The following is a 14,447-nucleotide window of genomic DNA, read 5'->3' as shown; positions in this document are numbered from 1 at the left end:
GGTTGGAGCAAATATTTCAGCCTTATCTTTTGCACTAATGTGCTGGGCTCCTCCATCATTGAAGACGGGGGTATTTGTGGAGCCTCCTCCTTCAGTGAGTTGTTTAATTTTCCACCATCATTCTGGATGTGGCAGGACTGCAGAGCTTAGATCTGATCCGTTGGTTGTGGGATCGTTTAGCTGTGTCTGTCACTTGCTGCTTATGCTGTTTGGCACGCAAGTAGTCCTGTGTTATAGCTTCAGCAGGCTGACACCTCATTTTTAGGTATGCCTGGTGCTGCTCCCAGCATTTCTTCCTGCACTCTTCAGTGAACCAGGGTTGGTCCTCTGGCTTGTTGGAAATGGTAGAGTGGAGGTCATGCTGGACCATAAGGTTACAGATTGTTTTCGAGTGCAATTCTGCTGCTGCTGATGGCCCAGAGTGCCTCACGGATGCCCAGTCTTGAGTTGCTAGCTCTGTTCAAAATCTATCCCATTTAGCAAAGTGGTAGTGCCACACAACGGAGGGTATCCTCAATGTGAAGGCGGGACTTTGTCTCCACAACGACTGTGTGGTGGTCACTCCTACCGGTACTGTCATGGACAGATGCATCTGTGGCAGGCAGGTTAGTGAGGATGAGGTCAAGTATGTTTTTCCCTCTTATTGGTTCCCTCATCACCTGCCACAGACCCAGTCTAGCAGCTATGTCCTTTAGGACTTGGCCAGCTCGGTCAGTAGTGGTGCTACCAAGGCATTCTTGGTGATGTACATTGAAATCCCCCACCCAGAGTACATTCTGCACCCTTGCCACCCTCAGTACTTGCTCTAAATGGTATTCAACATGGAGAAGCACTGATTCATCAGCTGAGGGAGGGTGGTACGTGGTAATCAGCAGGAGGTTTCCTTGCCCATGTTTGACCTGATGCCATGAGACTTCATGGGTTCTGGAGTCAATATTGAGGACTCCCAAGACAACTCCCTCCCGACTTTATACCACTGTGCCACAACCTCTGTTGGGTGTGTTCTGCCAGTGGGACAGGTGGTGTCCTATAATTCCATGAGGATTACTCAGGCTGAGTCAATGGGACAATTCTCCCAATTTTGGCACAATCCCCCAGATGTTAGAAGGATTTTGCAGGGTCAGCAGGGCTGAGTTTGCCATTGTCGTTTCCAGTGCCTAGGTCGATGCCAGATGGTTTGTCCATTTTCATTCCTTTTTTTGTGACTTTGCAGCGGTTTGATACAACTGAGTAGCTTGTTATGCCTTCAGAGCATTTACAAGTCAGGAGTCACATGTAGGCCAGACTAGGTAAGGACAACAGATTTCCTTCCCTAAAGGGCATTCGTGAACCAGATGGGTTTTTACAACAATCGACAATGGTTTCATGGTCATCTTTTAATTCCAGGTTTTTAATGAATTCAGATTCCACCAACTGTCATGGCGGGATCTGAACCCGGGTCCCTACAGTATTACTACAGGTCTTTAGATTACTAGTCTAGTGACAATACCACTACATCATCGCCTTCCCTGATCTAATCAAAAGATAAATGATTCTGTGGGTACTGGATAGGCTAGATTCTGGGAGGATGTTTCCTCTCGTGGGGGAATCTGTAACCTGGGGGGCACAGTTTTAAAATAAGAGGTCACCCATTTAAGGCAAAAATGAGGAGGAATTTCTTCTCTCAGAGGGTCATCAGTCTTTGGAATTCTCTTGCCCAGAGAGCAATGGAGGCTGGGTTATTAAATATATTCAAGGCTGAGTTAAACAAATTTTTCATTGATAAGGGAGTCAAATGGGCAGGCAGGAAAGTGGAATTAAGGCCACAATCAGATCAACCATGATCATGTTGAATGGTGGAGCCAGCTCAATGCCCCAAATGTCCTACTCCTGCCCCTGTTTCTTCTGGTCTTATGAGCAGCTGGACAGGTTGGGGACGAGGAACTGATAGGAAGAGCTCTGGCAGATCACAGTCAGGTCACTGGAGGGAAATCATTATAGATAGTGACTAGTGCCAAAATGATGACCTGGCTGGGATATTATGCCTGACATAGATTTAAGCCAGACAGGAAGAACCAAGAGATTTTGTACAAAGAAAGTTACCAAAGCACAATTCATAATTACAATACTTCAAATTGAGTCTCTGACTCCCAACACATGAGTATCCCTCTTCAAGAAAGTACTTACTAGTGTTTACACCTCTGTACAAACAACTCTATGATTGCAAATGACCACTTTATTCAGAATTCTTTAATTTTTATGGACTCTCTGTTATGAATGTAATTTTTGCAAATATATTTTCAGCTGAGAGAAAAATTCAAGATAGCATCTCAAACAAACTTCAAGATATTTTTTTAGAAATTTGATCATGTTACAATTCCTGTAGCAACTGATAACTTTTGAAAAGAATTTCCAATTTCCAGTAGTCAACTTAAGGGAGTTGCACAACAAGATTTCAAATGTTAACACTTCTACTGTAACACAAACTAAAAGCAACATTGACTAACCAATTTCAGTTGGCAACACATACCCTAAACTACAGAAAAGCTCCCCCATTTAACATGTAAAATGACCGAAAATCTTCTCTATGTTTATTCTTTACTCTGTTGCTATTTTCCGTAACCAGCCAAAAGTGATTTTTAGCTTCCAAGGGCTTGTTTCCCTTCTTTTCCTTTTTTAGCCACATAACTTCTCATCTCTAAACTGGCTTTTATGGTGAGGGCTACCCTGGAGATCCTTCCCTCTAGCCAAAGCTAGGCGAATCTTCCTGTTTTGTTTAAATCCTCACAAACCCAGTCTCTTCAATCCGAATGTGAATTCCCACCTTCATTCTTGTGTGGTGAACCATCAAAACATGCTGTCTCTATCTCTCTGCATTTGCTCTCAGATCCTTGCAGACTGATCCTGTCTGTGAAGTTCTGTGATATTTTAAGAAGACACCCTATTCTATAATGGCTTCCTATGGATTTTCCCCCTCTAAAAGCCCATCTCCATGGCAATGTGAATCACATTGACCTTGTATTCAAGTAGAATTACTAATTAGCTATCCTCTAGATTCTCAACTCCATTCTATCTTGAAACTAAGTAGACAGTTTAAAGTATAACTGTTTACAAAACCTAACACCTTCCTGGAAGTTTGGAGACTAACAGTCTATCCACCATCTGCTCAGATGCTTTGGTCATTGTTTACAGGAGTGAACACCTTGCACCTTCTTCCCAGTGAAAGAAATCTGGGACCCCCTTTAATCTTTAACAACCAAGCCACCCTGGCTTGCTGTTGGCAGAATTAGAACAAGCCACAGTGCTCCATTTTACTCTAAATTAAGGACACAGTCCCAAAACATCATAAGCTTATAAAACCTTGCATTTGTAACAGTCACTTCATGTAATATACTTGCCAGCTCAGGATAAGTAGCAATTTGCATGTTCAGGTTTTATCTGCATACACATCTGTTCTCAGTATTTAGTGACTAAATTGGCTGATTTTGATTTGATCATGCTTAGTCAATTTCCTATTTGTTGTTTTAACCACCTTTCAGCCAAGCACTAATTTTTGTCTTTTGGATGTGTGACTATTTCACGTGTCACTCCATAAAGTATGAGACTTAGACATGTAATACTTTTATAAGGTATTATGTGATAAGCATGCCCTCCAAGTATGGTATTTTAATATATAGTGTAATGTTTTACAGTTTATCGTGCAATACTGGGGTGAACCAGCCTGTTAAATTAGTATGATTTTGGCAATGCTCCTACAGCACTCTCCCAACGTGACAGTCAGGAGGCCCAAATTACTTTATGCTTTGGTGCCTCTTTAACATTCCATTGGTAAGCTGCAGATACCAAACAGGATTCCCAAGGTAGAATATCAGCTGGCTGTGATGTACAGCCATCTGGCCGTTAAGGGCTGACTGTGGAGAACAGACGCTAGAAGGGAGATGAGGCAAGGGTGGTGTGGGTTAGTGAGAATGGGCAGTAGGCTGGAAGACTTTTATGGAGTCTGAAGGAGTGTATTCCTGTTTGCCAAAATTTCAGGAAAAACAAAAAAAAATCCTTTTTGGAGAAGCAATCCCTTTCACGATCTTTGTTTGGCCTCTCAGCGCCTGAGGAATGGGACTGGCATGCACCTTGCATGGTCTACCTATTTCTCTTTGAAAGTTGCAATCAGGATTTTGCGACAGACATGGTTCTTCAATTTATGTAACTAAACATTCTCTCGCCTGTATTGGATGGGAATGTTAGATATCCATTTAGAAGCCTGCGGGAAATTTGATTGAGGCAGGCAAATGGGTGCACAAGGTCCTCAGCAGGCGTTGAACTGATAGTTGCCTGCTTTTCAGGTGAGAAGGAAGTGGTCAGCACTTGAATATCTGGCCCATTGTTTGATTTATTTTTTGTTTTACAACACGTAACTAATTAAGCTTATAACATGGTGGGGCTGATTAAATAGATTTCCACTTCAGTTGCTTTAAAATTTAGCATTGTGCAAAGCTTGCATGATCTCCCATTACCATCGTATACTCTGCAGTAGACAACCAAAACTATAAATATATAAAATGATTCGTAAACAGATAGGATTTTATTTTTTCTGTTTTTGCATTGAAGAATAGGATACAAAATGTTCCTCATGCTGATGTTAGTCAGATATAAGCACACATTCATATGCCTATTTTGAGGAATGCAAATTTTGTGAATCAGAAGCAGATATATTCAATTTGAACTCAACTTGAATTAAAACAAAGTAATTCTGGTTGCTCTAGCTCAGAGCTGGCTTCGCCCTTAACATCTGTAACAATTAGGTGTGTTGAAATATATTAAAAACAGACCACTTCTACATTAATAATTTAGAAAAAAAAAACTTTGGAGTGTGCCATAAACTGCACACCATAAAAAACAATATAATTTACTGTGAACTGTAGTATCCATCGCTTCTTTATCTATGATTAGGTTTAGAATTAGCTTCCTTCCTGTATTTGTGTTTTGGATTTTTGCCTATTTCTGCTGGTGAAACTGGCTTTGAAGAATAATTGAGTCCAACAGTGCAAGGCAGCAGAAATATCAAGGGAAAACAAACCTTCAAAATCCAAAGCATCTTAGAAATTTCTTCATTTTAACTGTGTATATTAATTCATTATTGTCACAGTACCTTTCTCAGTAACGCATTGAATCAAATTCCCTGATTATGTTTTCAACATTTACTATTGAAAATAAGATGATTTTCGATCAGAACTTCCAGTCTCCGGTTCAGCAGCGACCAGATGTGCCCCTGCCAAGATGAGCTTCAGAACTGTGTAGATGTGCCAGCACACTGACTTGGTGGGAATTGCCCCTGAAGTTTGAACTTCCAATGGGCGATTCCCTGCTTCCCGAGACCCCTCTGAAAATGTCTCCGACTCTGAGTTAGAGTTGGAGACTTCAGACAATTCTGCAGTACTTACCTGAATAGTTACCTGGGAAATGTTAGACAGAAAAATCCTAGTCTAACTCCTGGGTAACTATACAACTGACACACACCTGACTACCACCTGACCCTGCAACCCCTCGACCTCCCGACTCCGCCCCATCCAAGCTGACTAGTCCCCACCACCCCTCCCCTCCACCCCCGCTTTGACCTGACTAGTCGCCGCTCCCCGACCTAACCCAACCAGCTCCCATCACCTGACACCCCCCTGACTCTGCTTGACCAGGCCTGAGTAGCCCCTGACCTGATATCCCATTGACAAATCCTCACAACACAACACAACTACCTGACCCATCTCACCCAGCTGCCACCTTGATGACCTGCCATCCTACCAAGCTACCACCCGACCAAGCTGCCACCCTAGCCAGTTGACTACTCACCTCACCCACTTTACCCTGATACACACCTACAGGTTCACCAATTCACCCATTCACTCATTCATTTAGACACTGAAAAGCTGTTTTAGTGTCCTAAAGGTTTTCAGTGTGTTCTTGAGCACTTACCAGAATATGGCAACCTGTGCTTTAAAAAGAGTTGGTGGCTTGTCTCCACTGCCCCCCACCATTCTTTCCCAGCTCCCCCCCATCCCCAAATCACCCAGTGCTATGAGGAAGCAGTTCAATGGAAGACCGTTCCACGTTTCTGAAGAAGCTGGGATCGGAAGACCTGGCCAGAAATGCAGAGCACCGTCGTAGCACAGACAAGTAGGAGCGGAGTGACAATCCGATGGTGATTGCTGCTTCAAGGAATATTCGGGCCTTTATCTCATCCAAAAAAAGGGTAACTCTACAAATAGCCTGGATTGTAAAGGCAGCCCTGATGCAACAAAACAATTACTTTTATCATTTAAGAATATGGGAGAGAATTTTCTCCCCGTTGGGGGGGTTGTGCGGGGGCGGGTGCGGGCTGGCGTGGACCCGATCGGCGCCCTTGATCGGGTCCGTGCTGCCATTTTATGTGGGTGGCCCAATTAAGGCCCGCCCAGTGTGACGTGCACCTGGAAGCGCTGTGCGCTCCCTGTGCGGGCAGGGGGTGATGCCCTGAGTCGGGAGTGCTCTCTTTCGCGTGCACGCGCACAAAAGAGTGCAGAAATCTCCCTGAGGTGCAGAGATGTCACGGAGATTAGTTTTAAGTTTGAAAAATTTTAATCAAGAAAAAAACAATTTAAGTCCTGTCCCCTCATATGACAGTGTCACATGAGCTGGGACATATCAATGACATTTAATGGAAAAATTTATTAAATCTACAAACCCTTCATGAAACCTCATTCTGCCATGGATGAGGCTCCATGAAAAATGCGAAGGCCGCCTGGGCTCTTCGCCTGCACGCCAACCTTAAGGTTGGATGGGCAGCTTTCTCAATAGGGTTCATTAGTTAATTAATGGCCTTAACAGGCCTATGACATGGCTGCGCACCCGCCGAACTGAAAATCTAACTGACATGTGGTGACGTTGGGACGTACGCCCATCGAGCTGGCCCCGTCCCCTGCTCACCGAGCCAGAAATTCTTCCCATGATTACAAATAAATGCTGTCATTTGGCACTACAGCCCTTTAGACCATAAACACAGGATACCACAGTAGAAGGGTGAGGGCTTGTGTGCCCACTGTTTTCAATCCTAGTTGTGCTGCTGTAAAAAGATGTTGAGCCAAAGATGGTTACATCTCATGGAGGGAGAGGATCGGAAGGAGTAGCATGCTTCATCCTCAGTTATGTAATTACTACAGGTTGCCTCAGATTGGTATTCGAAAGGTCAGGGAGCTTTACAGCCAGTAGCTGTCTTGACTGTAGAATGTGTGTGACAAAGGAAAACTGAAGTAAGAGGAAATTCTCATTTTCCCTTCCAGGACCTAATCGAGGGTCAATCCTGGCATCGTAACTGGCCTAAATTGATGAGCTGCCTCAGCAGGTGCCCAAGCAAGCCTTGCGTGTCAAAGTCTCAGCATTGGCTGAGCATTTTGGGATTGAGAAACAGCCTAAACAAATTTTGTTCCCCCAACCCCAATACCATTAAGGTTGTTGGAGCGTTCAGGAGTAGGTGTACAAAAAAAACAAATTCAGTTGAACGATGAGACCAAGATCATGACATATAATGACACTGTGAAGTAAAATGAAATTTTTATTTTCCCTCCCAGGACCTAACTGAGGGTCAATCCTGGCATCGTAGCTGACCCAAATTGATAAGCTACCTCAGCAGGTGCCCAGAGAAGCCTTGCATCTTAATGTCTCAGCATTGGAGTGTGCTGAGCATTTTGGGATTGAGAAACAGCCTAAACAAATTTTGTTTCCCTCCCCCACCCCTCACCCACCTGTTAAGGCTTTTGGAGCATTCAGGAGCGGGTGTGCAAAAAAACAAACTCAGTTGAATGATGAGACTCTTTGTCTCCAGGGTAGGATATTGGTTTCTTTACTCTTTCATTTGCCCTGTTGCTTTGCCTCTGCAACTCGTTTAGTCTTTTCTTTTTTCCCCTGGCACATCTTTTCCGAGTGATAGTGCTTTCCACAAGTTCTGCAGTTTGATCCGTACATAGGACATTCCCTTATGTCTGTGAACTCATGGTTGTCCACAGCTCTTGCACATCTTTCTCTCTGACTGGTGTGCATTCTTTTGTTGCTGTTTCACTGCATCAATCCTGCTGCCTTTCCTTTAACTTAACTAAAGGCTAATCATTTGGATAGTCACCTGTCCACTCGTTACTTCATGTATTTTGGCAGTGTCAACTGCTAGTGACGTTGTAAGCTGGTCCCTTCCAATCAAATCTTTTTGAACTTCAGGGTGTGCAGAGCCCCAAATGAGCCTTTCATCTGCTTCCTTGAATTTACACTTGCTGCCTACATTTTTCAATCATGTTAAGAAATTGTCAACAGGCTCACGTGGTTCCTGCCTCAAGCTCTAAATTTCATATTAGTGAATTCAATGGCTTGACTTGGGCTGGGCATGTGTGCAAAATTTCTCAAATTTGTTTGGGTTTTTACTGTTGTCCTTGTTAACTTCCCAGCAACTGAAAAGATGAAACCTTTCTCTCCTGTCCACAAAAGGATGCGCTGGCCCTTTGCTGTTCGCTAGTGCTTTTTAGAAAGCTACTAAATGTCAATCTTCACTTTTGTCTAAACTTCTCAAATGCCTCCCTGACATCATCAGCCTGTCAATTCATCATGGGCTGGAGCTGAGCGTTCATTGATGCAGGTCAGCCACTTCATTCTTTCATGATTCACTCAGTTTCTTTTCACTCTTTGGCACTAACTTGGGCTAATTTTTCGCAATCTGATTCTGCATTAAATCCATTTCGAGTGTTTGTATTTTATTCACAGACACCTGCTGCTACTATGTTATGTTTTGTGAATCCCAGAAGTCTGAAAAAACTTTTAGACAGAGATAATAGAGCGGATATTGAGTGTATTTCTCCAGATCTCTCCATGTGATGTGGATACATTGTTAGTTTGGTGCACAGACTGTAGTGCAGTAGTGAGATGGTGTGATATCCTGGATACTTATACATACATGTGCATAACAATATAGTTGCTAACTCTTTTTGAATAATATAACAATATAACATCAATGCAAATGTTTATTTTTAAAATGCTCAGCTTAATTGGTTTTAATCTTGTTTCTGTTCATTCTAGTTGGAGAAACAACAGTTGCTTTTCGATCAAGGAAAACAGGTATGGAACAAACTAGATTAAAAATCAATTTTATTGTGGAACTTTTAACTCATTTGATTACTTCAGCTTTATTCAGAGTTCTTAAAATTGTAATATTATGACATTTTGGCAATAGAACATGGGAATGCAAAAGCAATGTTTGGCACCAAAAATTATTTTATTACCTGACGCAATTGCATGCTTGATGGCAAGAGGACAGAATTTAAGTTTGAAATTATATAATCCTGGACCGTTAGTAGTTAATGAAGCAAAATATTAATCAGTAAATAAATTCCCCACATTAAGGTCAGTGTTTCCTGCTGCTTTGTTTTCAAACAATACGATTCCAAATGCTGGACAAGAATAGTATACGAGCATAAAGAGTTTTAAAAATAGGAAAATGTCATTAGGTCAGAGCAAACTTGTTCCTTTATAATAGATCACCTACTCTCCTACTTACTATATCCCTTCTCTTTGCAGATACACAGATAATTATCTCTCATATTAATTTGTAACCAATCTAGTGCAATGGCATTTCCTGCTGATGTATTCCATACTTTTGTTATCCTTTGATGAAAATTTTAGGCCTGACTTCCCTTTTTACTCTGAATAATAGTCAGTTGACCAAATATCAAACAAGTTAAGTATATACATTTAACAAATACATTAGATGGAAAATGCAATTAAGCTTTTGTAAATATGTGCAAAGATAACTGCCCAATTAAATAGTTAATTGTCAAGGCAACTAGATCCTTGTAAACTTATGAACCTGCCTACATTGTTTGATGTGCCTTCTGTTCTTGCTAAAATCTTGTTTGAAGGAAGACTATACAGGTCATAAACTAATTAAGTGCTGTTTAAGAGCTGAAAATGTAAGGGGCATCATTTTATGACAAAAAGTGTTTGTAAAATCTTTTTTTTACAGTCACATGATGCAAAGGCATGTCATATATCAATGTACCAATCAATCAGTTCTAATTCTTCTCCCTCAGTCAAATAGTTTGCAAACACATTTCAACAGCACCGTTACCCTTTTAAAAATAAATTTCACAGGAACTATATTTTAATGGCACAGCAATACTTTAAAGGAGTAGACTGTAACTGATGGCAAGTTCTGATATAAATATTTAACATAAAATATAGACATAATAAAATGCTACTTATTCAGTTGCATTTTTTTAAACTGCTGTGTATGATTCCATGCAATCTTTTTGATATATAGTAATGACCTGGACGTGGGTATCAGTGTATAATTTCAAAGAAATGTGGTAAATAGTGTTTAAATAACGTTGGAGACTCCAGGAGTCTGTTGAAATATGTTTTGCCAAAGTATTTTATTGAGGGAGTAGAATTCGAAGAGCTGACTTATTGCATGTTGATCCTTTGCGTGATGTAACTGTAAGATTTTGTGAACACTTTCTTTGTCATAAAAGAGTGTCCTTTAAATAGACATATACATGGCAGATGAAATTAATGCCAAAAATGTGAGGAGATGCATTTAGGCTGGAAGAATCAGGAGAGGCATAATTTTAACTCTGATATAGGAACAGCGACTTGGGAGTGTATGCACACCAAACTTTGAAGGTGGCAGGACAAGTTGAGAAGGCTGTTTAAAAAAAGCGATGCAGCATTTCAGTTATGAGATGATACTTGCAGAGAAAGTTAAGGGGAGATTTAATAGAGCGCTGAAAATCATGAACCGTTTTAATAGGGTAACTATTTACAGTGTCAAAAACTGGTAACCAAAAGATCCAAGTTTAAGGTAATTAATAAAATAACCAGAGGCAAGATGAGGAGTTTTTTTTAACGCAGTAAATTATTATCTGGAATGCACTGCGTGAAAGGGTGGAGGAAGCAGATTCAATAATAATCTTCAAGAGGAAATTGTATAAATGCTTGAAGAGGAAATATTTGCAGGGCTTTGGGGAAAATACAGGGGAGTGGGACTAATTTAATACTTCTTTCTAACTCTTTATTAAAAACAGTAGAGAGCAAAATGGCTGATAGTTATGATTACTTGGCAACCATCCAGTTCATGAAGAGAATCAACTTGTGAACTCCCACCATCATGTTTGGGAAAATAGCTTATTTGGGGTGAGCTGACTTTACCTTACAATCCACTGAGACTCATGGATGCTTCTTGCACTTGTGCTGAAATGTGCATGCGGATGAGAATTGAGAAACAGTAGGTTATGGCATTAATTCATCCTACCCCAAATTGAATTTTACAGTCCCTGCAGGAACCCCATAAATGAACTGGAAATAGTTGGCACGTATGTCAGTTTATTGAGGCTTATGAAGAACATGGACTTCAAGCAAATAAGGTTGAACTTGATAAAATCCTTATTACATTTTGAAGTATCTGCCACAGTCTGATACATATCGTGTTTTATTCCATACATGTAGTTTTGGTTATTGTTAATTATTTTGTTTACCAGTTTTATCAATTTGATGCAAATTCAGGTGCTAAAATAAACAATCTAATATGTTTGCTTTTATTCTGTGTCCCTTTCATCGATCTGGTTTATTAGTGTACTCTGGTGGGAATGGGTAAGACATTTTGGATGCCCTAAGATTCTGTGTTTAAATCAGTTTATATAAAGGCTCAGAAATGGAACACTTATCCACACCTAACACCCAGGCTTACTTTTCCTCTAGTGTGGGCTTTCTGCTGGAAGTGTATCAGGATAGGAGTTCTGAGAGTGGAATAGAATACCAGTTTAACAAGACTGGGGGGGCAGGGCAGAATTGTCAGGTTAAAATGGTAAGGCCAAGGAGCACCAGTACGAACTGGGAAGGTTGGAAAGGTGGGAAGTTGGTTGGAGTGTAGTGTTTGAATTGTTCCTGGAGGATGTAGAGTTACCTTTATGAATGGAGCAATGGAGGGATTGGGGAAAATGACTGTTGAAAATGTATTAAAATTTAATTGGTACTCCCATGCCATAATTTATTAACATTGGGGAACATTTTGAGGTATCCTGCTAGGTGTAAATGGGGAAGTAGTGCCCCAAAATTGGAAGGAAATGATTTATCATCTTGCTTCTGCTGTCACTGTGGCCATTGCCAGCAGAATACTCCTCGGAACACCACAAAACAAGCTTGGGATACTCCCCATCCAAGTCCCTTACCCCTCCCCTGCATACCAACAGACCTACCTGGAGGTTGGCTGAGTTGCATTATATTACTATTGTCTGGACCTACCCCCACCCAGCCCAACATTCAGATGCTAATGATGGCCATTCTTCAAAATTAACTGGGCCCCTAGTGTTGAGTATTGAGCAGCCAGTGGGCGCTCTGCCTGTTGGCTGCCCAGAGTCTACACTGAGATGAAAATTTACCCCATTATATTTTCTTCTTCCTCAATTTAATTAAAGCCTCCAGTGCTTTTTCCATCTCTTCCACTGAGAATAATGGAATATGCTTTCTTTACTTCTACATAAACAGCTTTGAACTGAAATACTAAGAGATAAATAATTGCCTCCATATTTTATTTTGTTGTCTCTAGTTTTATAGTTTCTATCCCTATCTCTTCAGAACTTAAACAGTCTTTGCAGAGAGCAGGAAATTATGCAGGAAACTATGCAGGAAATTGGGAATTTAAACCCAGACCTAACATTGTCTTGGCATGTTACCATGGCCAGGATTTCCCAGTTGGCGAGTGGGGGGCGGGGCATGTGCAAAAGAGCACACTTTCGACTCAGGGGAACCCCCCCCTCCAGCTCGCACAGGGAGCACATAGCGCTTCCTTGCGGGCGTCACGCTGGGCAGGCCTTAATTTGGCCCGCCCATGTAAAATGGCGGTGCACCCCTGATCGGCGGTGCCAATCGGAGGCGTGCCTCTGCTGAGCCCGTTCCTGAACTTCCCCCGAGATGGGAGGAAAGTTCTGCCCAATATGCACAGCTTGATTTAAACCATTTATATTTTAAAAACTGCTTGTAAGGAAATTGACACAGGAAGTTTAGAAGAAGTCAGGAGGTGATAAGTCAGTTAAGAGTTAATGATTAAATTGGTTGTGGAATTGACATTTAAGCCTAGTAGCTTGTTTACAAAGGTTAAACCATTGTGCCTGTTGTGATAGCTTTATTGTCAAAAGGAGGCTGGCTGTACCAGGTAATGCTTTTTACTCTTTTACCTATTCCCAGCACTCAATATAAGAACATAAAATATGCAGTAACTGTTTAACCTATACAGCCCGTTTTCTCTGCAGACCATCTGCAACGCTCCCTATTATAAAATTTGCCCAATTGTTTCTTCCCACCCCCATACCCGCAGTGGAGGTGAAAATACCAGTCTAATTTAGAAAAATGCTGGATGCTGTGGTGTGAGTTCTGTCGGTCCTTTCTGGATAGAAGAGGATTGAATGGTTTTTCCTCATCTTTATCTATTGTGACCCCTGGCCAAGAACGATGGTAAGCAGCAAGTTCCTGGGCCTCTCACAATGCTGCCCTGAAAACAAACGCTAGAAGGTGTACAAGGTCATCTCATATGGCAGCTCCAAACTGGATGTTCATGTCTTGCAGGAAAGCGCTGGATTCCATCTAGCGCATCCATAGGGCAGAATTTTCTGCCTGTTGGGCGGGCTGGTTGGGAGCGGGTGTGGAGCCAATTGCCACCTGCGATCAGCTGCACACCGCCATTTTACGTGGGCGGGCTGATTAAGGTCCACCCAGCATGACGCACACCCACTACCTGTGCGGGCAGGGGGAGGAGGGAGAGTCAAGGCCTGCGCCCTCGTGCATGTGCGCGAAAGAGCGCAGAAATCTCCCTGAGGCACGGAGCTGCCTCAGGGAGATTAAGTTCAAATTGAAGGTTTTAAATAAAGAAAGATAAAAATTATTTAGACATGTCCTCTCACATGACAATGTTACATGAGCTGGGATATGTTTATGAATTGTGGAAAAAATATTTATTTAATAAAACCTTCAGGAAACCTCATCCCGCCCACGGATGAGGTTTCCTGCAAAATGCAAAGCCCGCTTGGGCTCTTCGTCTGCCCCCTGCCAACCTTAAGGTTGGACGGGCAGCATTGAGAATAACTGTTATTGGTTTCTTAATGGCCTCAATAAGCCTTTGACAGTCCTGGCCCGTGCCTGCCGAACAAAAGATTGAATGATGCACGGTGATGTCGGGACACACGCCCGATGTCACCGCGCATCATTTTACGAATCGGCGTGGTGGGCCCACCCCCTCACACCAACGTGAACACTCCCCATAATAAAATTAGTAACTTAAATTGGGAAATCATGGGCGTGATCTATTGCCTTAGGCCTCCAGTGCTGTTTCTTGATATATTTCCCCTGTAACATTTTTTTTTTAGTTTAGTTTTAAAATATAGCCCTTGGTTGTAATTAATCCTTAAACATTC

At 41.9% G+C, this 14,447-nt stretch overlaps 1 protein-coding gene across 2 annotated transcripts in view; it reads left to right on the top strand.

The window, feature by feature from the left end:
• LOC121293108 (FYVE, RhoGEF and PH domain-containing protein 4-like) overlaps positions 1–14,447 on the top strand; it is a 335,511-nt gene that overhangs the window by 42,942 nt on the left and 278,122 nt on the right. For both annotated transcript variants that reach the window (XM_041215765.1, XM_041215764.1), the window contains one exon: positions 9,064–9,102. In XM_041215765.1, the coding sequence (XP_041071699.1) occupies positions 9,064–9,102 (39 nt within the window). The remainder of the gene's footprint in view (positions 1–9,063; positions 9,103–14,447) is intronic.

This window comes from Carcharodon carcharias, chromosome 21 (genome assembly GCF_017639515.1).
Source record: "Carcharodon carcharias isolate sCarCar2 chromosome 21, sCarCar2.pri, whole genome shotgun sequence".
In the NCBI taxonomy this organism is placed as follows: Eukaryota; Metazoa; Chordata; class Chondrichthyes; order Lamniformes; family Lamnidae; genus Carcharodon; species Carcharodon carcharias.
Note: the sequence above shows the minus strand (reverse complement) of the source record. Positions and strands in the feature narration are given on the sequence as shown.